Source organism: Anolis carolinensis, chromosome 3 (assembly GCF_035594765.1).
Source record: "Anolis carolinensis isolate JA03-04 chromosome 3, rAnoCar3.1.pri, whole genome shotgun sequence".
Classification (NCBI taxonomy): domain Eukaryota; kingdom Metazoa; phylum Chordata; class Lepidosauria; order Squamata; family Dactyloidae; genus Anolis; species Anolis carolinensis.
The window spans coordinates 13,618,715-13,644,328 of NC_085843.1; the positions used below are offsets into that span (position 1 = coordinate 13,618,715).

At 40.5% G+C, this 25,614-nt stretch overlaps 1 protein-coding gene across 19 annotated transcripts in view; it reads right to left on the bottom strand.

The window, feature by feature from the left end:
• Positions 1-25,614, bottom strand: part of dlg2 (discs large MAGUK scaffold protein 2) — a 1,295,060-nt gene that overhangs the window by 582,241 nt on the left and 687,205 nt on the right. For 14 of the 19 annotated variants that reach the window (XM_062977087.1, XM_062977098.1, XM_062977097.1 and 11 more), the window contains one exon: positions 2,349-2,387. The exons of the other annotated variants lie outside the window; for them this stretch is intronic. In XM_062977087.1, coding sequence (XP_062833157.1) covers positions 2,349-2,387 — 39 coding nt within the window. The remainder of the gene's footprint in view (positions 1-2,348; positions 2,388-25,614) is intronic. 19 annotated transcript variants of the gene reach the window in all.

Here is a 25,614-nt window from a genome sequence, read left to right on the forward strand (position 1 = left end):
GTTGGACTATGACTCTGGGCACCAGGATTTGAATCCTTCTTGACCCATGGAAACTCACTGGTTGACCTTGGGCAAGTGATACTGTCTCAGCTTCAGAAAACAGCACAATAGGATCACCTTAGTGTCACTATAAGTCATAAATGACTTAACAGAAAACAACAAACAGTGTGTGATATTCGTACCCTGTGAATCGGTATTAGTTGTTTGCTTTTTTAATTTTTTTTTGCAAATCTTATCAGATTGTTGGCTGCATAAAAAGTACATTGAACTGATTATTTTCCATTGCCATCAATGCATTTGCTGACCTTTCACTGGCCCTCTGCTTTTTCAAAAGTAAGGAGGGATTAATTTCTCTCCTACTTTCATTGATAAGCTCTTTCCATTCACACTTCTCTGCATACTTAAAGCTGCTTTTTTACACCTAGTTTCCCTAATGCATACAGACAGGTGGACAAAGCCAAAAATTCTTTAGAGCTCTCGGTACAGAATTCATGCCTCTTAGTTTATTGAATTCAAACAGTCTTCGTATTGTTGATTCTCTATCTGAGCCCCTCACACACATATTCACATAATGCCATGATTTGTTATGATGGTGAAACTATGGTGTCACAATGATCAATAGATATGCATGCAGTAACACACCTGGAGCACAATTAAACCAGGAACTGAGAAACCTGTGACCCTTCAGATAATACTGAGCACTATTTCCATGAGTCTCAATATAACAGAGGAAAACATTCATATGACGATCCTGACATAAAATATCAGTACCGGAGATGCTGATTCCACATGCTCATTTTCTAGACAATTTCCAGCAAAGTGAGTGGCATCAACAGTCAAAGGCCCCAAAAAGCTTGGGAATCAGCAATGCCCCCCATGAAAAAAAAAAATCCCGAACCTCTGCCCCATTTCAGCAGAAACTGAGAGGCACTCTCACTATTTGTGAGCCCAGTGTGTCAATCCTCCACAACTGCTGGGGTTGGAGCACATAATTTTTTACCTGAGAAAACACCTTTCCAGAAATCACTAGGAACTTCAATGCAATTCTATGATAATCTTCCAGTGGAAGTTAACCATAGAGTTGCACTGTAGGACCTAGAGATTCATGGGGAGACTATATTAATCAAATCCACAAATATTAAAATTTGCAAAAGTCAAACCTGCAAATATGGAGGGACAACTGTAATGGTGTCAGGACCTGTCAGGACCTATAGCATCAAACAAGAATTTATTTCCCAGATAATCTTATTTTCCCTGTGCCTTTCTCTGTTGCTCTGTCTCTCTCACACACATAACAACACTACCACCAAATCAAGGAGTAAGCCCAACCTGAAGCCAGATCTCAGTTATGTGTCACTCACTTGACAACACAAGGCACACCATATCAATCTCCTATTCAGGGCAAGAATATGTCAGAACTGCAGACATACAGTCAGGATCAGGGCCCAACCAATGCTATGTTGTAAACAGTAGTCAGAAGTGACCCATGACCTGGGATGGAGTGGGTCATGTCTGCAGTTGTACCAAAGATTAACTCAGAATAGAAGACCTTGGTATAAACAGTGACACATAAGATAAAACAGGAAGACCACTATAATTATATATGCCCAGATGGAGCTAATGGCCAACCCAAGTGGGTAGAGACAGTCTAGGAATTGAAAAGACCTAAAGTTCCAACATGGACCAGCAATACACAGGCTATAGAAATTCCTTCTCCCACAAAAAAGCTACTACAGTCAACCCACGCCGTTTGCTGGGATCAGGAGTACAGGGCTCCTGTGAAAGCAAGACAAATCTTCAGTTCCTCAAGGGCAACCCAATGGTCAACATCTGGCAGAAGTCGACCATCGAATTGTGCTGGAGTTCAAAAAAAAAATTCTAGAGATGTGTTCTTAGTAATCGCTTATTCCACCAGCACAATTCTATGATTAATTTCCGGAAGAAGTTGAACATAGAGTCCATTAGAGGACATAGAGCTTCCTATAATGTCCATATTAATCAAATCCATGACACCAAAATCCACAAAAGTTAAACTCCAAATGCAGAGGACTAACTGTAACATCATTAAATCAATGCCACCTTGACTAGTAGTCTTTGAAGAACCTCTCTCCTGCTGAGGGCATCAAACAAACTAACTACTAGACAGCTCTGCTGCTTGGTTGAGTAGACTAAAATGAGGCACATACCCAGAAAGACATACACTGCTTCTGCACATGAACTAACCCGGAGGGAAGCAGAGAAAAACTGTTCTGAGGTTGGTCATCTGGGTCTCCATAGGTTCCTGAAACCCGTCCCGATTCTGATCTTCAAAAGAATAAATATATATAGAGTTATTCTTCCAAACCTACCCCATTCCAAGGAACTGCTCCTTCCATCCATCTCTTCCCCTGCCAAAAGACATATACCCATTACTAAAAGCACAACTAACAAGACTTGTATAGACATTTTTAAATATATATACATTATGCATTTTATGTATAGATAGAGCGCTATTTGAAATGTATTGGCCTAGCCAAGTTGAGTGCTATGGCTAAATGAGTATTTGAACCCATCTCTCTCTCAATCAGATAAATAACCTCTTTTTTTTTCATCATTGCACTGCCTCATTTACATAAATTACACATTATCTAAAGCTATGATTGCAGGTCTGTGAAATCTGCCTGAAACAGTGGGGCTTCCTTCTGAAGGAATGTGTGAAATGACACATCAAAAAGATACATTAAAATCAAGTTTTCTATTAATAATTCTATTGCAGAAGGGAGGAAAGTGCTGCCCATGAGTCATATGTGGCCTTCAAGACCATTAATGAACCTCCTTTTCCTCAAATTTGATAAATAATTGGTTTAGGGGTGATAATGTGATGGGAAGGAAGTATTGAAGCAGATATGGCCCTCCAAGATCTTCTATGAGTCAATGTAGTTGACAAAGTAGTAGTTTCAGTCTACCATTGCTCTACTTTCATTAACTGCAACAGCACTATTTAAGGCTTGTTCTAATACAGTGGGGGAAAGGTTAATTCAGATTTCTCCTGCATTAATCTGAAACGTCAACTCTTACAAACTTCTGACCACTTAATAAGAATCAGTCACATTTCTGAGACTTATCTAAATAAGAAAAGGAAGCAAAAAGAGAGAGAAAAAAGTGCCTTGTAACAATGTGTTGTTGAAGGCTTTCATGGCTGGAATCACCAAGTTGTTGTGAGTTTTCTGGGCTGTATGGCCATGTTCCAGAAGCATTTTCTCCTGACGTTTCACCCACATCTATGGCACGCATCCTCAGAGGTTGTGAGGTTTTTTGGAAAGTAGGCAAGTGGAGTTTACCATGAAAATGAACAAAATCTGGCTACCAGTATTAAAAGGTTGTAAAATCAGGACAGTAAATAAAGAACAACACTCAGAAGACAGAGCAATTCCAGATAGAAAAAAATTAGTGCCAACTAACACCTCCCAACAAAGGATTCCCCCAGGCAGAAAGCAGCCAGGCTTTGAAGCTGCAAGGCTATTCAATGCTAATAAAGGTGGCCAATTGCAACATATGCACTTGCCTCAAACAGACAAGAGTTCTTTCTCCCACCCTGGGCCTTCCACAGATATATAAACCCCACTTGCCTAGTTTCCATCTGACCTCACAATCCCTGAGAATGCCTGCCATAGATGTCAGGAGATAATGCTTCTGGAACATGGCCATACAGCCCACAAAACTCACAGCAACCCAGTCGTGTAACACCTTTAAGATTACCAAATGTATTTTAACCCAGATTTTCATAGATGGCAGTGACACCAATCTATGCATTCTCACATCAGCGGATATGGATTGTAGCCCATGAAATCTCATGCTGAAATAAATTCAGGAGTCTTAAACCTACCACAAGATCTCTTCCCTTCTTTTCTTGTTACACTTAAACCAGTGATAGCATGGATATACAGTAGTTTGAAGAAGTTATCATTTTAACTGTGGTAGTTCCATTCTATCAAGTCCTTGTATATGAAGTTTGTTGAGATATGTACAATTCCTTGCTGGAGAGTCTTTGGTGCCTCCTCAAACTACAAATCCCAGGACTCCTTAGGATGGAACCATAGCGGTCAAAGTGGTATCAAAATGATCTAATTGTATAGTGTGCAAGCAGCCTTTAAAAACTGCTACATGAATAAACAATTCCTTGGTAGCCTTGAGAAGGTAAGAAGCATTGTAGTTGATTTATCTATTCTGAGAAAACACAAGTCATAGGCAGCATATCATGTCTTCCCAGCAGAGTTTACCAACGACCAGCCACAAATTAGGTAATGATCCACAGGTCCAATTTTGATGTTGTGATTTAGAATCATATGCCCTCGAGAAAAGCAGCAGAGGCAACTAGACTTCAACATTACAAAAGGACAAAATGGGATATTGAAAGGACTCCACAAATAGCCAGCAACAGCGAAGCTCAGAACAACATTAAAATGTCAAGGACTTGTGTGGCATTCTGTGGAGAGGGACAAAAAAAGACCCTTTAAAATGGCAGGGCAAAAACAGCACAATATGTAGCCCTGGATTTGTGTCTCTTATTATTTCCTTCCTTTCTTCTTCTTTCCTTCATCTCTGGTTCAATCTTTAAATGGAAAAATAAATAATCTTCCCCTAAGCTTATAAATTCTTTATCTTAAACAAGTTTCCGTCTCCTTACATTCTATATATTGGCATTCAATTTACTGGACGGATTAAGTTGTCCTTTTAATCCCTTCCCTTTATTTGTCTATTCTTGTTTGGGGTGTTATCTGTTGCTCTGGTTTACTGCTTCCCAGTTGTTACTCCAAGTTCAAATGTAATTTCCAAGTACGCCTTTGTAAGGTGCTTGCCTCACCACTTTGTCAAATGATTTTTCATTTAAGCAAACAAACAAGCAAACAAAGAAGCATGCACACTCAGACAAAAAAAAACTTTACTATAAAGTGCAGAACTTGGGACAATTTAAAAGCCAAACAGCAGAAAAACAACCTGTCACTTATCTGAGGCTTTTTAATAAGGAAGTTCAAGGTTTGTACGACACAAGCTAAACTGTCAACCAGTAACTTGAAAATTTCACAAATATTGAGCCAGTCGAAAGAAAAAGAAATCTCTTCAAATGGTTGGAATTTCCTTCTGTTGACAAAGTCAAATTGCACATCCAGCTGAAAAGAAGAAGATTCAAGCATATCTTAATAGGTTGCATGCAATGTCATATCCATAATGTATTCGGCAAAGGAGAATGCTTTAAAAGCATGTTTTAAAATGTATTTATGTTATCAAATACATCTTCAAGGAGCTGTCAGCGAATCTCTTCCCTGCTCCTTGCTCAAGGTATTCCTGCAAAAGATGCTAAATGCCTCATTTCTCACCTTTGTCTCTCTATGCAACATTAAAGAACAGATAAAGCATTAGATGGAATACAAAGAGCTCTTCTAGTATACTGAGAACCCAATCAGACTTTTTGTGAATTAAAAAATATATTAGCCTACTAAGTTCAAAGTTTCCTTGATTTCAAAAATAGTTTTACTCCAAAGGATTTTATCTTCCATTCAGAAAGATGGAGCAGACTTTTTTCTGCTGCTCTAAAAGACTAGGACACGGAGCAATGGATTTAAACTGCAGGAAAAGAGATTCCACCTGAATATTAAGAACATCCTGAGGCTAAGAGCTATTCGACAGGGGAACATATCATCTCCAAATGTTGTGGAGTCTCCTTCTTTGGAGGTTTTCAAACAGAGGCTAGCCCAGTGGTTCCCAACCTTTGGGCCTCCAAGTGTTTTGGACTTCAACTCCCAGCCAGCTAACCAGCTGTTAGGAACTGTGGGAGCTGAAGTCCAAAACACCTGGAGCTCAAAGGTTGGGAACCACTGGGCTAGATGGTCATATTTTTGGGGGTGCGTTGATTGTGCTTTTCCTGGATGGCCTTGATGGCCTGGATGTCCCTTGGAGTTGATTCTCCATAATTGTGTGATTCCCTTTGTTAAATTCATATAAAGACCTCTTTGTGGCCTGGTCTATAAATTCTTGATAAAAAGAATATAATATTGATAGGATACTGGAATTTTAAGTATGTCATGGGCCACCAAAAAGACAAAGAAATTGGTTCTAAAGCAAAGCACTAGGAGCCAAAACAACTATTTATTATTTATTTATTTACAGTATTTATATTCCACCCTTCTCACCCCGAAGGGGACTCATTACACATATAAGGCAAACATTCAATGCCTTAACATAGAACAAAGACAAGACAAACACGGGGCTCCGAGCTGGCCTCGAACTCATGACCTATTGGTCAGAGTGATTTGTTGCAGCTGGCTGCAGCTGGTTGCTCAACAGCCTGCGCCACAGCCCGGCCCCAAACTAAACTGGGGTTATCATACTTTGGCATGATTCAATGGAAAATGTCTCCATGTTTAGCACAATTTAAGGCAGCAGAAAAAGAAAAAGACTGTATTAGAGGCAAACTGGCTATCTCAAAAAAAACTTCTCAAGGTAACACCAGGGTAGTAAATGACTAGAGGTCCTGGAAGTGTCTCATTCATAAGACAAAGCCCATTTGCCAGTACATAATAAGAACAAGTGGAGAACAAAAGTATAGCACATTCTCAGTGAGGATCAAGCCACACCAGCATTACCACCACTCTTAAATGTAATGTTATATAAAAACTGATTAGTTTCATTCACTTCTAGCAGAATTGCACTAATGGCATAACTCCATACTTGACCCAAGACCTCATGTGCCCGATAACCTTAAAAGATGATACACACTGAAAATATTGGTGCATTAGGTCAGGCAATTATTGTACTAAAAACCAACAACCAGAAAACATTTTGTTTGTCCTGAATCTCCTCTTTAGGCTGAAAAGTAAGCACTCGGCAAAGCTGAAGTTACAGTCTTTGCAAATCTAATCTTACTCTCTTATAACTTTGGATTTGCCTTTTTTACTGCCACACTTCACTGCCTCTTTAAACCAGATCTGAAGAAATAGCCTGGGAAGTTATAGCTGATTTAGACCCCATTCGTGTATATTGGAAGCTTTGCATGGAGTCATACAGAACGTCAAAGCTTATTTTGATGCTTTCTTCAGCCAGCCAGAAGGGCACTTGGAAGGTGGGAATAAAATGTTTTACTACTGAATACAGATCAGATGTGTGCAAGTAAATGCTCCAAGGGCTTTCATCTTTAGCTATTCAGATCTGTGGGGGGTATGGTATCAAATTCAATGGAATCAGTACTGTGACCATTGTTAGCAAAGTGCAGCACTCTCTAATGAGCAGATTATGCATTCAGAAGGTATAAGAAAAGCCAGGCGCCCTCTCTGGGTGATGCTCTTTTCATCCCAACTTTATATTAGCAATCAAGAACTATAAAGCTGAGATCCAATACGTTGCTTGCTCTCTAGCGTACTTATACTGGCTCTCAAAAGGGATCTGGCAACAGTTGGAACAGTGATAGGATAATCCAAAATCTAGGTGGGGAATTCCAGTGCTTCCTGCTGGGCCAGTCAGTGGCAGTCTAGTCTTGGGTGCTATTATTCCCAACTACTAGCCAGAATAGGGGAATTGCAGATCACTGTGTGCCATAACTAATTTTGTAAATGACATAAATATTTAGCAGCAGCAAGCATAGTGGTATCTATGGTGCAAAAAGATACCACTAGGATGGAGAGTGGAAGGTCCCCTTCTGCATGAGACAAAGGCTTGATGTGGCTTGGAAGCAGCAATAAGGCCAGCATAGTATAGTGGTTAGACAACTGGAATATGAAGAGCAGAGTTTGAATCCTTGTTCAGTCATATAAGCTCAGTTGGTGGCCTTGGGCAATCCACATTGTCTTATTCTCAGAGGAAGATAAACTCTTCTGAACAAATCTTACCAAGAAAACCCTGTGATAGGTTTGCTTTAGGGTTGCTAAGTTGGAAATTACTTTAAGATAAACAGCAGCAGCAGCAGCAATGTGCAAAAATGACTTAGGGGCTATATGCAACCTGCAGGTTTGTGTGGCACATCCCATTCTAGTGCCACTAGTCTATCCAACTGGGTTTGTTTCTGAAAACACAAACACCATTCTTATCCTGTTATCAAATTTGGGAATTTTGATAGCAGCTACATGGTGAGGAAGAAATAATATTTGGATATATCATTATGGCAAAGGAAAACAAATATCAATGTTAGTAGGATAATGCATGAAAAGCTGAAAGGTAGCTTGGGGCAGATTTTAGTTTTTGACTGTTGTCTTGCTTCCATCTTGCTCCTGCCTGTGACAATAAGAATGAAATTGGGCATCTGAACGTGCATTTTCTAAAAAAAAAACCTGCCATGGGACTAGGTGGCTGATAGTAAACAATTCTTGCCTCTGATTTGAGATATAGTCTAAATTAAAAACAACTCTGTAATGTATTCTGTGCAGAACTTGGAAGAATGTTTATTTCCAATATTCATTACATCAACTGAACATGGGAGGTAGGAGAAAGGAAGAGAACGCTGTACGCATAACCAGGCAAGTTTGATTTTGCTGCAATACTGCAACAGCCAGCAGTAAATCATGTCCAAGAGATAACCAATGAGGATGTGCCCTGAATACCTTAAACGGACACCCAATGAGAGCACACTGCTAATGATACTGTGGGACAGAAAGCAATTCTCTGCCTGTGTCTTCTCTACAGTAAATCTGGACTTGTTTAAATTAGTCATTCTTGAAGGGGCTTATGAGTAACTTAAATAGTTTTCTCCCTCAGTGCCTGAAGAGTGCAGTTTTTGAAGATTTTTTTTTCCAAAGAGAGAACACCTGTCCCCTAAAGGCTCACCTCTTTTCTGCCCACCTTGCCATGTAGTGGTTGGCAACATGGAGGCCAAGAGATCAACAATATGAGGAAGCTCGTCCAGTTCGAACTATCAAAGCTGTTCTCCCATCTCCTTCTTGCCAAGTCATCCACGTGGAGGTGGTGGTCAGTTAAGAAATGAGTCTTACAAATTGGCTTCATCAATAGGAACATAGTGTCTAGATCAAGGGAAGTCATAGTACCATCCATTCTGTTTGGTCAGACCTCATCTGGGATACTGTGTCCAGTTCTAGGCACCTGACTTTTTGGAAGAACTTCCTCATGGTAAAAGCTGTTTGACTGTGGAATGTGCTTAGAGTGTGGTGAGGCATCCTTCCCTGGAGGCTCTTACAACCTCATCAAATGGAGCCAGAATCAACAGCATATGCCAATCTAGTTCTGGTCACTAGATAGGAAGCCAGCCGTTTCCTATCAGACAATGTTGTGCCAGCTCCATGAGTGAAGAAGTCTGGAACGGCATCCTGTCATGGTAATACAGGATGCTTCCCGTGTTGCCATCATCTATTTGGGGGGGGGGGGGGGGGGGAGCTGCAAACTAATACTTCCTCCCATGTGATTGCCCTCCTGGCTATGCAAGTGATGCAAGGCATGGAACGCCAGATTTCCCACATCTCACGGCAAAGCAGAGCACTGCCACCTCCTGCCACCAGCTGTCTGATGAGGTCATTAGACAGACACTGGATGGCCATCTGTCAGAGTGCTTTGGTCATGTCTTCCTGTATGACAAAATTGAATTTCCTGTATTAGTTTCTGTGCTGGTACGTCTGTACCAGAAGCTCCAACTTTATTTTCTTTCTGCTAATGTTTGCAGTCATAGGGCAGGCCGCCTGTCCATCATCATTAAGTTTGGTTCCGCCCCTTGTTCAGGGCTCTGGGAGGGAAGGAGGTATTTTTAAGTCAGTCTCACTTAAGGAAGCAAAGCTATAGGACGTAGACCAGCTCGTCCTGTAGAAAAGCTTCATATCTCAGGAACATCCGGGGATATAGAACATCTGGGGATATCGAACATCCGAGGAATCAGAAACAGAAATTCCAGGGGAACGGTCCCAAAGGTTCTGGTTAAGAGCGCACAGCCCCTCAGCCTCACAGCTCCTGAGGGAAACAGCCCTAAAGTTTCCAAAGAAACCTCGGAGAGGGAACAGCACCACAGATCCACGGAACTCCAGCTGAAACATCTGCAAGCCTTGGTTGGTAGGTCCACTCGATACCCAGATGCATTTGGAATCGGTAGTGGGTCCCACATCAGCTAGGCCCATATAATAGACAGCCTGGGAGAGGTTATAAGGGGGTTTTCTTCTTATAGAGAAAGCACATTTATCTAAAGCCAATTGTCTGTCCCCTGGGGACAAAACTGAAAAGTCCAACAGTTTATTAAGGAAACCTTTAAGTGTTATTTGACTCCTTGAAGATTTATTATTTGTTCAATAATAAAGACTTTGTTATCTCATTAAAGACTCAAAGGACTATCCATTTCAGGAAAATCCTCAAGGAGCCCTGAGGAGCCCTGGCTTCCCGCTGGGCATAAAGTATACGTCCTATACAAAGACAATAGCTACAGGCCCAGCGCGTGACAGAACAGTTTCAGTTGGGGAGAAACAACAAAATTTTGCTTACAGGTCCAACTGTGGGCTGCACCATGACTGGAGATGCATTTTATTTATTTGTAAAAAAAAAAAAAGCAACAAAACAAAAAACAATCAAAGCTGAATGCAGTCAAAAGTCCATTTCTTTTACTATGGATTTTTTTAAAAAAGCAAATGCCATAATAATCTGTCAAGACAACATCAATTGTTCTGTTTTCTCATTCTCATGAAAATGACCACAAAGTTAAAACTGATGTTTCAACTTGAAATGCAGATTCATTACCCGGACATGTGAACCAAATCCCTTATACCTCAATGGAGATGATTTGGGTGTAGAAAAGATGGGTGAAAGTTAAGGCCTCACTTCACTTGATCAGTTATTCACACGCCTTCGCTCACATTTTAATACCTAACTCACTCTGATATAGTTGATTTTCAGATATTCAAACCCACAGGGTTAAGATTTGCACATTAAAGGGAGAAAAATGCTTCTAGGGTCAAAACCGTGCTCCCATATTCTACAAAGGTCCAACCATTTGCTATTTCTGTAATTGAGTTTCCATGCAGACTAAATTCTAAAATGGAATTAGCATAAACATCTCTAGTGTGCCCCTTAAAATTTTGCTGAAATGCAACTTTGTAACTGTCTATTGTTTTATTGGTCAGGCCTAGATGTAAATGAAGACAGTGGCAGATATAATCTCACCTGGGAAAAATTCCTAGTGTCCTATAAGCCTGCATGCAGAAACACCAACTCTTTTAGAGTTGGGACAAAGCTTATGTTCTCCTGCTCCAGAAGAATGAACCCAAGTCAATTGATTCAAAATACAAGGAGAGAGATTTTCACCATGAACAAGGAAGAATGTATTTACTGTGAGAGCTGTTCCAAGTATGGAATGGGCTTTTTCAGAAAGTGGTGGACTCTTTCCAAATTGGATGTTTTGAAACAGAGGTTGGATGGCTAAATCTCTAAGACACATTTGAGCTGGCAAGAGGTTAGAAAAGATGGTCCTTGAAGTCCCTTGCAGTTCTATGAATCTTTGAGAGTTTATTGATTTTCTCCTTTAGGGAATCAGTTTAAAGGAGTTGTTACTCCTTTAGACAGCGTTGGTCAGTTTTATGGCATTCCCGAGAGACAGAAAATCTCTAGAACTTGTGATGGCAGATGTGCTATAACCTGCTGGCTTGTACTGCTGTGGGTCAGTCACAGACCTCTAAGAAATACTGAAACATACCAGTTGGTAGAAACCACAATTGCCATCCAGTCCAATCCCTCAGGAATCCCAAGTATTCCCAATTGGTCCATTGTTTAAAAACTTCTAGAGGAGACTCCACCACACTCCAAGGCAGCATATTCCACTTCTGAACAGCTTTTACCATCAAGAAATTATGAACCCATTGTTCCATATTCTATTCTCTTGAGCATCAGAAAAAAGCTGGTTCCATCTTCAATATGACATCCTTGGAAATATTTAAACTTCATTATTATGTCATGTTCTAACTTTCTCTAGGAAATCATACCACCATCAGAAAAGTCTTCACATTATAATAACACAAGTAACAATATTAAGATAGCACAGAGCATTTTTTCCAGGAAGGGAAGTAATGGCATTCTGGCAATGACAGGCAATTACTAGCCCATAGGAAATATGAATCATTGTGCTTGTGTTATGTCCACCTACCCACCCTGTCCTTCGTGACTCCTTAGAGCACACAGTGTCCTTCCTCCCCAGTGATTCACAGTGAAATACAATCAAGTGCCGTAAAATACAAGTAAATACAACTACCTAATAAGAAACACCTAAGGTCTTGGTGACTTTTACTAGAAGCTAAGTGCTTAACTATGGCTATTGACTTCCACAGTGCCCTGCCATGGATAAAAAAAATGGGAAGTGAAGACACATCATTACAGTTTTGCCTAAATTTGCCTCCAAGTATCATTTGCTCTTTGGGGCAGGCTGTGCTTTTTCCTCTTCATCTTAACAACAAAGGTCTGCCTCCTTTTTCAAAAGAGCTATTGAAAGTAAAAACCTCAGGCAAGATAGCACCGTGACTGTGCAACACAAGAGCAATACACATCGGCTCAAAATTCTAAGTGGGGAAAAAGAACTCTGCGTAGTGGCGTCATTACTAGGCCTAAGTTAATCATCAGCATTTTCAGAAAATATTTCCTATAAACTACCATATTTACTCGAGTCTAATATGCAACTTTTTTGGCTCAATTACTTTGCCAAAATTAGGGTACGCATTAGACTTGAGGAGAACAGGAGAAGCCAGGCCCTGCTTGAATCCTTGCTTTTCTTGGTCTGTGAAGCTTCTCACCCCTCCTTATGGCTTTGGCAGCCTCCAATTGTCCTCCTTTGTCCCAAACAGAACTCCAACTCCTATTAGCCCTTGGGGTTCAAGAGCCAGCCTGGGAGAATGGACTAAGAGCACTCCTCTCCAGTTGGCCCAGACGAAGCTTAGTCTAGCTCATTCCTTGCCATGCTTGCCTTGCCTAGGTTTATCAGCCTTTGAGAGCTTTACTTTCTCTAACAGAGATCCAATAACTTTAAAAAAAAATGCTTGTTTTCTCTAACCGTTGCTGTCATTGCTCCTTCAGAATAATATTTAGGCATCCTATATCACTTTCTGATCTACCCCAAAAACACATGAAAATCATTTTCCCCATTATATATATATATATATACACACACACATATTCATCTACCAGCTTAATCCCCTACCTCCCCTACACATACTCACTTAGTTCATTGTTTTAAATCCCACGTCTTAAAAGATAAAGATAAAAATGCTGCAAGAAGCTTCAACAAATGATGTAATGCTAGAATTGTATTCATATCCATCTGCCTGCTCTTAGGACTCATATGTAGAGCTGAAATGGCATAACAGCGAGGATTGTGTGTGTGAGTGAATTACCTTACCACCTCCCCCTCAATTTCCACTATCACTGAACAGAGAGGACATTGAACACCTACACTTTGTACAACCAGCTTATTCTCTGTAGCAGAGTGGGAAGGAATATTATATTCCATTTTGTGAATTTTAGCACCTATTGTTTTGTTTCCTTTCCTGAATATGTTATTTATCTGAGGAGGTCACTGCCAGGAATTCTGAAAAAAATAGGTCCAGAATCCTTGTGACTCAAAGGCACATGTATTTATGGTTATAAAAAGATGAGCAATTTGTTTTATAAGTTGCATAAAATACTTCTTCACATACTTTTGCAGAATTTAGAAGTTTTGGGGAACAAATGTGGCATAGCCAGAATTCCAACACAGCCGAGTCAAAATATTTCAGAGGTACTAGATCCCATTTGATCTTCGAAGCTAACCAGGGTTAAAACATATCAGTACTTGAATTGGAGACTGCCAACAAAAGTAAGATAGTGTAGAGTATATTTCAGAGGAATGAGATAGCAAACCAACTCTGTTTTCTCACTGGAGAACTGTACAAAACTCACGAGATTGCTGTAAGTCAAAAAGTGACCTCAAGGCACTATGGACACAATTCCTCATTAGTTTTCTTCTCAAACGAATAAACAAGTAACTCTAGCAATTATCTTGCTCCTGCAAGGTTGGGGCAAAAGCAAGATGAGAGCAACAGTAGTGTTTTCAAAGACTGGTTACAATTCAGGATTTATTCTGCACACAATTCACATGTGGTTGTTTTGCATAGAATGAGGCATTTTCTGCAGAAAATGGCCACAAGTAAATTTAGCCCAGAATACATTCTAAACCATGAAGATTCTCATTAGTTCACAATTATTCTCATCAGTGTTTCTGAACACTCAATGAGCACGTTGTTTTCCAAAGTCTACCAAAATAAATCTGTCTCATTAGAAGCACATCAAGGAGGGTGACATTATAGCCTTCCAAATAAAGGTGTTCCAGAATTTACAGGTGCATCTACACTATAGAATTAATGCAGTGACCCTACTTCAACTGTCATGGCTCAATGCTATGGGATCATAGGAATTGTAGTTTTTACACGGTCCTTAGCCTTCTCTGCCAAAGAGTGCTGGTGCTTCACTGAACACAGAACTACACGAACTACAGTCCATGCCAAACCTCTTCTGAACAAATCTTGCCAAGAAACCGTGTGATAGGTTTGCCATAGAATGGCCAATTGGCCATAGGTTGGAAGCAACATTAAGGCAGATGACAACCAACCAAGAAGTCTCTTTTGTGTCATCCCTAATACACATGTCTATGAAGGTTGAGAACCTCAGAGGAGGACTTTTGCCAAAGATCTCAGGATCAGTGTGAGAGAACATTGTGCCTAAAATAGAGATCATAAGAGTCATCCAGTCCAATCCTCTTCTGCCATGCAGGAGCACACCATCAATGCACTCCCAACAAATGTTCATCTAGAGTCTGTTTTAAAACCTTCAGTGAAGGAGACTCCACCACATACCAACAGCTCTTATGGAAGTTCTTCTTAATGTTAGGCGAAATCTCTTTGCTGATAGTTTGAATCCATCACATGTCCTAGTCTCTGGAGGAGCAGAAAACAAGTTGGTTCCACCTTCAATATGATACTTTTTCAAATATCTAACAATGGGGATCATGTTACTGCTCAACCTTCTCTTCTCCAAACTAAATATACCCAGCTTCCTACGCAGTGACTTAGAGGGCATAATTTCAGATACCCCAAAGTAGTATTTGCTGTAGAACATATTGTTCCCACTGAAGAACAAGCTCTCGGGGCAGGTACAAGTACTAAAACCTCTTGCTGCTGAAATTAGGTTACAAATATTAATGCACACCATCTGTGTAAAGGTCTGGTCTCATGGTGAGCGCAGAGATCAAGGTTGTATTTATTTTGATAGGCAAATGGCCTGGATGGGGAATATCTCTTTTCTGGCACCTTGAGGTCTTTCCTCTTGGCCACCTCTTTCTTTTCTATTCTTGAGCTAGTCAATTAAAATGAACTCCTCTCATAATTCAATCCTGCAGCCACAGCAGAAGTCCGTGGCAGGAAGAAACGCAGGAAGGTGAGATGCTAATTAAATTAATCTAAACCCAGCTTGTTTCACATTCAAAGCTTTTTGCATTGCTTCAGGGAGAATTGGGAGGGGGTATCAACCTTTATGTTTTACCTGAGCATTTAATGTATGACATTTGGACACGTATAGCCATGTTAATAAATGATGACCCCTCTGTTGAAAGTGTGCCTTCAAGTCATGTTTAACTTATGGCTATGGAGTTTTCTGGGACGAAGAATTCACGCCTTGCCCAAGGACACCCAATGAGTTTTCATGGCTGAGCAGCAATTCACACCCTTTTCTCAGGACCCATGATACAACTCTCAAACCACTACACCATGTTGGCTCCTGAACATGAGAAGACAAGAACAAACATTTCACTGGAGTCTGATTTTCTTTTGCAGAAGGGTTATTCAGGATTGACATCCCGGGCAATTTTCAACTTCTACAAAGTTGTGGAGAAAATACAGCCCACGAATCTTTTTCTTCTCTTCTATGACTGTTTAGCAGTGTTAGTCTCTTTGGAGACTGCCTCAAAGCTCTTGAAACAGACCATGAGAAATGGAACACAATGCCCCAAATCAGAAACATAGCATCAAAATAGGCCCCAAACATGGCATTTGTGATAGTATTCCTCCATGACAATCCTCCCCAAAACCCCTCTTAAACCACAAGAAAATGGGTCAATAATAAGCTGAAACAGTCATTGGATGCAATGTTACTTCACATTTGCTCTGGTGAAAATGGAAGCAGTGCCAAAACAGGCAAAGAATGGCCATTCCCCCTATTGTCCCCACAATTGTCTACTCCTGCAGTATAGGAATGACTAGTATATTCTTGAGGTTGGGAAACCACATTGTTTGGATGGATGGGTCAAAAGTATTGGGTGGTGTTTACATTTGCTGGTGTACTTCTCAGGGGTTTTGAAAATATAGTACAACCTCCCCCCCCCCCCGCACACACACACACACCCAACCAATTCATAGGACTGGTATCTGTGGTTTCAATGATACACATGTGACAAAATAGATCCTCAGTTTTTCTAGGTCTTCTATTTTCTAGGTGCTATGATATTCTTGGGGCAGAAGTCCTTTATTTCAAAAGGGGTTGCTATTACTCAGAGTTTTGCATATAGATGCAAAGTTTGGGAATGAATCCCTCGTAGACACAGGAGTCACACTGTGTTCAGTTTCAGTTCTCCCAGACTATCTTATGGGAATTCCTAGCATCCACTGCAGCATTTTATTCCCACTCTGAAACAAGGCTTCTTTTATTTCTAAGTCATACTAGAAAAAAGCCTAACCTTTGCTCCTTTTTCTTTTTTCTTTAAACCTCTTTCAAATCCCTTGCAATCCATCCATGAAATGGCAGTTTTGCACTATATCACTACAACACTCAAACAAGCAAACCAGGGAAGAGAAAATCTGACCTTCAGACCATGGGACTAACTCAGCAATCCGTGTTCCAGATTTTTTTAAAACATGTTTGGAACAGTCCTAGCACAGATGCAAGAACACCCGCAAAAGAAGAAGATGGGTGCAAATGCAGAAAACAATTGGCAAATACAAACTTCTTTAGATCAATATGGAATACTCCACTGTTACTATCATTATTGTTATCATCATTATGCCTCCAACATTTATTTCTACCTCATCTTTCTGACACACAATAAGGGACTGGGTTGCCTATTGAATAATTAAAGTTTGTTTTCAAATGCGAAATGGGGAGGAAAAACACAATTTCCCACACAAAGCTCATCCATTTTGCCCTTCCTATGGATTGGTAAAGAGTCAGATAGTTTTGAATCCTTATTGCTATTTAAGACATTTGGGAATGGAGGTTCAGATAAGGGCAAATAACACCCTGACTTTGCCATATTGTCCTCTGTGCTTCCAGGGTCGAGTGCAATGGTTCCCAACCTTAGGGCCTTCAGGTGTTTTGGACTTCAACTCCTGGAAATCCCAGCCAGATTACCAGCTGTTAGGTACTGTAAAAGCTAAAGTCCAAAACACCTAGAGGCCCAAAGGTTGGGAACCGCTGGTCTAGTCTCTCAGTGAATAAGACAACTAGATTCTATGAGTAATTATTTTGGCGGAGTGATTTTACCCAGATTTTGCAAAACACCAATTCTGTGTTACTCCTCCTAGAAGCCTCCAATCTCTACATCCTCGCATACATTGTTCCAGTACACATCTGTCAAATTCAAGGCCTGGTGACTAAATCAGGCCCACCATGTCATTTTGGGTGGCCCTCCAGATGCTGGACTACAACTCTTGTATTCCTCACCATTAGACATCAGAATGAGAGCTGATGAGAGTTGAAATACAGTAACACGTGGAAGGCTGCAGTTTGTTCTATTTCATCAGAAGAATGGGGCTTGAATTTAGATGCAGGGCTTGTGGATATGATGTCTGACTTTAGAATGTCTATTAACTTTTCTCCAACCTCAGAGCCACAAGTGTTGTTGGGTGCAATTCCCATTATCCCCAGTCTGCATGACTAATAATCAAAAGTGGATTGTTGGCTTTCCATAGATACATAAACCCCACTTGCCTAGTTTCCAACATACCTCACAACCTCTGAGGATGCCTGCCATAGATGTGGGTGAAACGCCAGGAGAGAATACTTCTGGAACATGGCCATACAGCCCGTAAAACATACAACAACCCTGTGATCCTGGCCATGAAAGACTTTGACAACAGATTGGATTGTTGTTCTATAAAATCTGTGGACCTGAAGTGCATAAAAACTAAGCACTGACCACTATAATAAAACATTATAGTTGACTATCTGTATCCCTGGATTCAACATTCCTTTGAAATCAACATAATGCTGATTTTGCTTTCAGTGAAAATGAGTTTGACATCCCTGTTCTAGTAAAAGATTTAAGAAAACGTTTCTATCCCCAGTCACTTTTGATTTTCCTGAATATCAGCTAAATATCTCTAGCTAGCAGTGGTGTATATTTGACATACTGTCACAGCTAACTTTTTTGGTCATTGTGGGAGTCACAAATCTGTCAAATTCTCTGCCAAACTCAACTTGTAAACAGTGCACACACACCATGTTTGTGTTTTCAGAGGGCAGGGACACATCAATTAATTATCTTGCTTCATCTTGTCCAACAATTCATACAGAATTCACTCACTTTCATACCTAGAGATATACACACACACAAACTAAACAGTTTTCCTCCCTCCTTCCTGTCTAATTACCTATTGATCAAAGGCACAATTTACAGCACAAACAAGGGTCCTCTTTTGAAGCTAAAACATGTTGACAACATCATTACCGCCCTCCGCCTCCCCTTGTTTAGCATCAGATTGATCATCAACTGCAGAACATTTCACAAAGTCAATTACCAAGTTTTTAATCATTCCTTTTGTTTCAGCCCCCTGAGAGATGGGGAAAATCTGAGAGCAGAAGCACAGCACATCATTGCACTGTGGCACTAGAGGTTTTCAAATCCTATTCATCCGTAGCTATCTGTCCCTGGCACATCTCACTTTGGGTGGAACATAGGATTTCATTCCAATAAGCTGCCCTTGTGTCCTTAGAAAAACGAGGGATTTTGACTTCTAAGTCTCCAATAAACAAAGCACTTTAGAAGGCTACAAGACCATGGCTGAAACACCAATTCCAATGAGTGGTATGTACAAAAAATAAGATCTCACCATAATTCAAGAAGGATATTGACAAGCTAGAACATGTCTAGAGAAGGACAACCAACATGGTAAAAATTTTGGATGCCAAGCCCAACAAGGAATGGATTAGGGAGTTGAATAAGCATAGATTGGAGAAGAGAAGGTTAAGAGGGATGTAAAAGCTATGTTTAAATATTTGAAAAGAAGTCATATTGAGGAGGGCCAAGCTGCTCTAGAGACTTGGACATGGAGCAACGGATTCAGATTACAAGAAAGGAAATTCCACCTAAACATTAGGAAGAACTTCTTGGCAGAGCTGTTGAAACAGTGGAGCATGTTGCCCTGGGGTTTGAGTTTCTGGAGGTGTTTAAACAGAGGCCATCTGCCAGGAGTCTCCCTGCTTTGCTTCTGTTTCCTTGCATTGCATCGGATTGGACTGCATGGCCTTTGTGGTCTCTTCCAACTCTACAATTATATGATTGTAAATGTCATCTGGATTTTTATCACAAGGTTGCACTGGCAGAATTAGTTCAGAGGGGAGTTGCCCTTACCTTTTCCTGAGGCTGAAAAGAGTATGACTTGCTCAAGGTTACTCAGTAGGTTTTCATGAATGGGTGAGGATCTGAACATTTTCTGCTCCAACCCTCAAGTTACTATGCCATATGGCTCTCCCTCAATTATTTACTGGATATAATTTCTATTTGAGGTAATTTCTGGAGGAGGGATACACAGACATACTTTTTGGGTGTATTAGTCCCAAAGTTCTAAGGGTTCTTTTTTTCCCCTTCCAAGAAGATGACCGGAGAAGATACTTTGATACTGGAAATAACAAATCACATTCCTAGCCTGAGCATATTTTCCTTGGAGTTGGATAGAGTTGTGATGGGGAAAATATATATATTTCAGCAAATGTGACAACAGATGACGGGTGGGTAGCTCGCTGTTCAATATTGTTTTGCTGTTGCCCGTCATAAGCTGTTACCGCTTTGGGGGAGAGGGGAGAATTACATTCCCGTGCTTTGCTTTGAAATCCTGAATCCCCACCACCACCACACACCAATTAAATTGTCTGCTGACAGAAACAATTCGATTAGATCTCTTAAACCTGTCATATGCCAGAATGATAAACAAGATACCAAGTGCAGCAGCTTCAATTGAGCTAATAGCCATCATTCATGAGTCCAAGATAACAAAGAAACAAACTACATTTTGATGTTGGAGGGAAGAGCAGTAATAAGGGGGGTGGTAATGGAAGCCTGGAGCTCAGTTGCAGAGCATGTGCTTTGTATGCCAAAAGTCACAGGTTAAATCCTCAATGTCTCCAGTGTGTGTGTTTGTACCGTCAAGTCCTCTTTTGACTCATGGTGACACCATGAATTTCAGAGGATTTTTTTCAGGCAAGGAATACTGAGAAAAGTGATTTTGCCAGTTCCTTCCTCTGAAATATTGCCTACCGCACTCGGTATTTGTTGGAGATCTTACATCCAAGTATTAACCAGGGCCAACTCTGCTTAGTTTCCAAGATCAAACCAGATGTGTTACCTTTAGGATATTTGGGCCCTAACTACTTGGGTAGCTGCTTTAAATGTTTAGTTTAAAGTCAGAGGCTTGAACATAGGACTACAATTCTAGAGACTAGGGTCCGAGTTCCTCCTTGGCCATGAAACCCATAGGGTGACATTTGGCACATAAGACCTTTTCAGCCTCAAAAGAAGAGCATAGCAAATTTCATCTGAACACATCTTAACAAGCAAACACTGCAATACAATTTAGAGGCACCAGTAGTCCTTTACAAGCATGAATTCACACCTCTGTAGCAAGACCAGATTAATAATGAGGCAGTGCTGTGTACTTGTCTTTTATACTACCATGCAGTTGCTTCCCAACCATCAAGTAAAATAGAGGAATCTGGCAACCTCCTAGAAGGTACAACTGCCTACGCTTCCCAGTTTAGGATACTGTGAAGTCACTTCCAGTTTACTTCTGGTTGTTAAAAAAGTTTTGTTCTGGGCTTCACATGACATTGGGGAACCAATAAATGGCCAAAATACTCCCAAGCTTATTTAGGACATTTGGAGGTACAATTTTTGATCCTCAAGAGCCTCCAAAATGCTGAGGAAGCACATGCAGACCAAATTTTGCCCATTTTTGTGGTACTTCCACATCTGGAAAAAATGCAAAATCTTGATTACACTAAAACAACCACCTTGTGTAACCCCTGGATATATTAGCCAGAAAATGCCATCCTGAATTTATGAAGTCAGTAGTAAAAGGATCTTTGGGTAGATCCTACCAAAAAAAAAGGCTTTTCAAAAGTAAATATTATTGTTATGGCAAAACAGAGTATATCAAATGGGCTGAAAAAAGAAAGCCATTTCACCTGGTTCTTTTTAAATTATTCCTCTGCATAGGTGCAGAACATATTCAGATTTTCTCCCCTTTTATAACACTCATAGGAGGAAAATAAAACCAAACATCAACCCAGTAATTACAAATCCTAAAGGCTCATTTTGGCAAATGTAGTTTTTTCCCTCCTGTTATGCGATGATGAATACTGATTATTAGCTCAATTCCCAGGAGGAACAGAAAATGACTGGTGCTTCAATCAGAGATGGAGAGAGATGAGAGATCAGGATAAATGAGCACATTTGAATTGCAGATACATTGTAAGGAAGTTGTAAGACATTCCTTGAAAGAGTTTGATCTTTGTTTTAAAAAAACATCATGCGCCTTCCCACTCCCAACAATTTTTCACCTTCTGTTGAATGCAAAACCAAAGCCTGCTGTACGTGAATAGGAAGCAGAGCTGTTTGCAATTTTGCTGACCCTATCAAACATTTTTGTTTCAAAGCTCTCCAGAAGTTTCTTCCAAACATATACCTCAATCCGTTGCTTTAACATGTTTTGATTTGGGGCATTTGAGTGTAAAATGCACAGCAGAGTTGCCCCCATTCAGTAAGGGATGGGGAATATTAGACCCCCTCATATTGTTGGACTGTAACTCCACTCATTCCTCATTATTGTCTAGCAAGAGCTGATGGGAGCTGCAGTTCAACAAATATCTGGGCAGGCACAGGTGTATCTAAATGCAATTGGAAGGAAGATTACATTTATGGGTTATAAGCAGTCCAGTAGTTAGTAAGTAGCTGGACAAACCAAGAAAAGCTCAGGAAGCACATAATAGCCAAAGTCCAATTCCAAAGTTCCAGAAAGCAAGGCAAAGTTTCCAAGTCTTGGATGCCTTTTCTACTGAGAGGGAGACAGGTGTTGCTTACAGCATTTAATGAGTGTTTGACGCCTGCTTTATCTAGGCAGGGTGATTGTTAAATGAGAAAGGCTGAGGAAGAACCCCCTGAGCTACAGATGTGCCAATCCCTCCTCAAACATTTTTGCACTGCTACTATCCCAAAGGAAGGCACAGCACTAATGAGAAATAGGAAGGAATAACATGGAATCAGGATGTCAAAAAGACCTGATTCCAGTTCTGCTTGGATTTGGGGATCTTTCACAGCAACCCTCCAATACCCATGACAGGTTGTTTTTTTTCTGTAGTGACCCCCAGCTAGGCTGGCTCCATCTTTAGAGAACTTTTACCAAGCAAACAAACCATGTTATTTTGCCAGGGCTTTGACTTTTAGATTAATTTCAGGCTGTTCTTTAAGAACACAGTATGACTGCCGTACCCGCGACACTAGTACCCACAATTTCACCTACATGCGTCTGATGAAAGATGTTTTCTCTGGGAATTTTTGGGGTCCATCAGGCAGTTCTATTGTATGCTTCTGCCAGAAGTCACAATTTCTAAAGAGGATGCTTCTCTGAGAATTTTCTAGCTTCTCCAGGATATGCTATGGAAGTTGTTCATTTCAGTAGAAATCACTATTATCCCCTGTTTTCAGTTTCTACGGTAAGAGCAGGACTGTATCCCACATGGATATGCTGGCTGCACTGTATTTTGTTCTGTATGGAGATGTGATTTGATTTTTTTTATCATTTCAGAAGCGACTTGAGAACATATTGCAAGTAACTTCTGGTGTGAGATAATTGGTCATCTACAGAGATGTTGCCCAGCGGATGCCCGGATGTGATAGCTGGGAAGTTTCTCTCATGTCCCTGCAAGCTAGACCTGACAGATGGGAGCTCACCCCATCTCATGGATTTGAACTGGCAACCTCCAGGTCAACAATCCAACTTTCAGGTCAGCAGTTCAGCCAGCACAAGGGTTTAACCCATTGTGCCACCACAGCTCTGATATTTGATTATCTGTCGCTGAATTTCCCAATTCGGCAGGGAAATCCCAACTTATCCTTGGGAAAATCCCAACGTATCCTATTTTTTAGCTGTTTTTAAAATGTGCTGTTTTTTCTTCTTCCTTCCACTTCCCCATTTGTTCCTTTGTTGATTTCAATTACTGCAAACTGAGGATGCTTCCAGACAGTGTCAAAATGCAGTTAAATAAGTACGTTTAAACATCGCTGGACCTGACAGCAAGGCCAGACACAGACTTGCCAGTCCTGGAAAATGGCCACCTGCTGTCCTAACACCTTCTTTTGTAGTGGATTTTACAAATCTGCAAGATGGAGGAGCAGATGGGGGACATCCAGCATACGTTTTAGAAAAAATTATCTCCCAGATGCGCTGGACATCATATGCGCTCACACAGAGATCCCAATGTACACAAAAGCAGATTTATTTTTCTCTCTCTTCACTCAACTGTGAATTCAAGCTCTGTTTAATATAATAAAGATCAGAACAAATGAATGGTTGCAGAGCAATCTAAATGTAATTGCTTTCCAATTGTGCTTCTGTTTAGCCACCTCTGTGTCTGTGGCTCCATTTTTTGAGAGCCAAATCAGCTGTTTTGAGCTTTTAAAATACACACATGAACTGGAGAACTCCACACCAGGGATCTGAAGGAAGTAACGTATTTTCCATGACTGCAGGGATAGTCATGAGAAAATGCACACCTTATAAACACATGTTTTACAGTTGTTAACCTGATCCATGCATACTTTTCCTAAATGTCATTTATCCCAGTTTCTTCCGGATTTTTAGGCATGTGTAGAAGGGCCCTGAATCCAAAGTGCAAAAGAAGTTAAAACTTAAGGAACTCAGTAAGGAAAGCTCACTATTCCCAATAGGTTCAGGCAAAAGCAAATTGCTGCAGTCTCTCTTAGCTTGTTCTACCTCACTATATTCTGATTTTGCACATTCATTTATATCCCATTTATATCCTGATGGTGGATGGGCCTGAGGCAAAAAAATGTATACATATTTTCAACAGAAATAAGCAAATCAAGCAGTCTTGACTAAACTAATATTTATTTCCGCTCTCTGATTATACTCCTTCAATCCCATGCATCCATATCTTTAATTATAGCTGGTGATTCTAGAAACTGCTGCTGCTCACAGTTCCTGGGGAAAAAAGAGATTCTCGGCTAATTGCACCATCTAGCGTTAAATCAAGGCAAAGACATGAAGGAAGTGTTTTAGAATAATGTATTTTAATTCATATCTGAAGGCACAGTCAATAACATTGGTTGGCTTGCAAAACCACTTTCAAATGGAATTATTCTGAATTTCCTCTGTACTATAGCATAAGCAAGGAAGGTAATTTGATTCTGCGAGAGGACATCTGATATGCAAAAGGTAGGACATAATGTTTCCCTAAACAACTGGATATTGCTGGTAATTTGGCATTCATGAAGAGACAAGAATTTGTCTTGTTATTAAATGAGGTGATTTAAGATTTTGGATCCAGTGTTCTTATTAACTCTCTCTACCACCAGCAAGGTGATAATGCATAGAGTTTCATTTGCTTCAAAATAGGGCAAGTTCAACTTGTGACTTGTCTGCAAGTATTCACCCCAAATCCACAGCAACTTCTGATAAGGATCCAGAGTTTTTTTGCCCTTAGCCCAACTTTGCTCTGCACTAAGCAAAGTCAGAGGAGGGTGGATCTACATGTGTCAGGTTAATCTGGGACATTTGTGCCCCTGAGTTGCCATAGGTCTTATATGTAACCTGCTGAATGTGGAGTTATGTGTCCAGATGGTCCAGCTTGTGCATCCTTTTATCCACATGCCATCACTGTCAATCAACAGCCTAGTCAGGTTCTGTATGTTGACCAAGGTGTAAAAACCATCTTGACCACTCAGACAGAAAAAGTCTTGGGCTAGTTTTGCTTTAGCAAGCAGACTCTCAAAATAGTAGTTGTTGGCCAAGAATATTCCAAGGTATGAATGGGTACAAGGCTCAGGTTAAAAGGAAAATCAGATATTCCCAAAATCCAGGACTAGAAAAGCCCCCAAAACTGGTCTACCCCAAACTCTGTGTCTATGTAGGAGTTCCCACTACAGCAGATAGATGTTCCTCTGTAGCAGGCAAGGGCAAATGTCCCCTCGGAGCCCTAGGAGATGGCTAACCCTATGTCTTCCTACTGCCTATCATTCACAGTAACTGATGTGTCTCAATAAACTTCTGAATGTCCAACACAGTCTTAAGTCACTTTTTCATTCAATTTTAGCCATAGGTTAGTGGCAGCTGTGACTTCCATGTCCTGATATGGAGA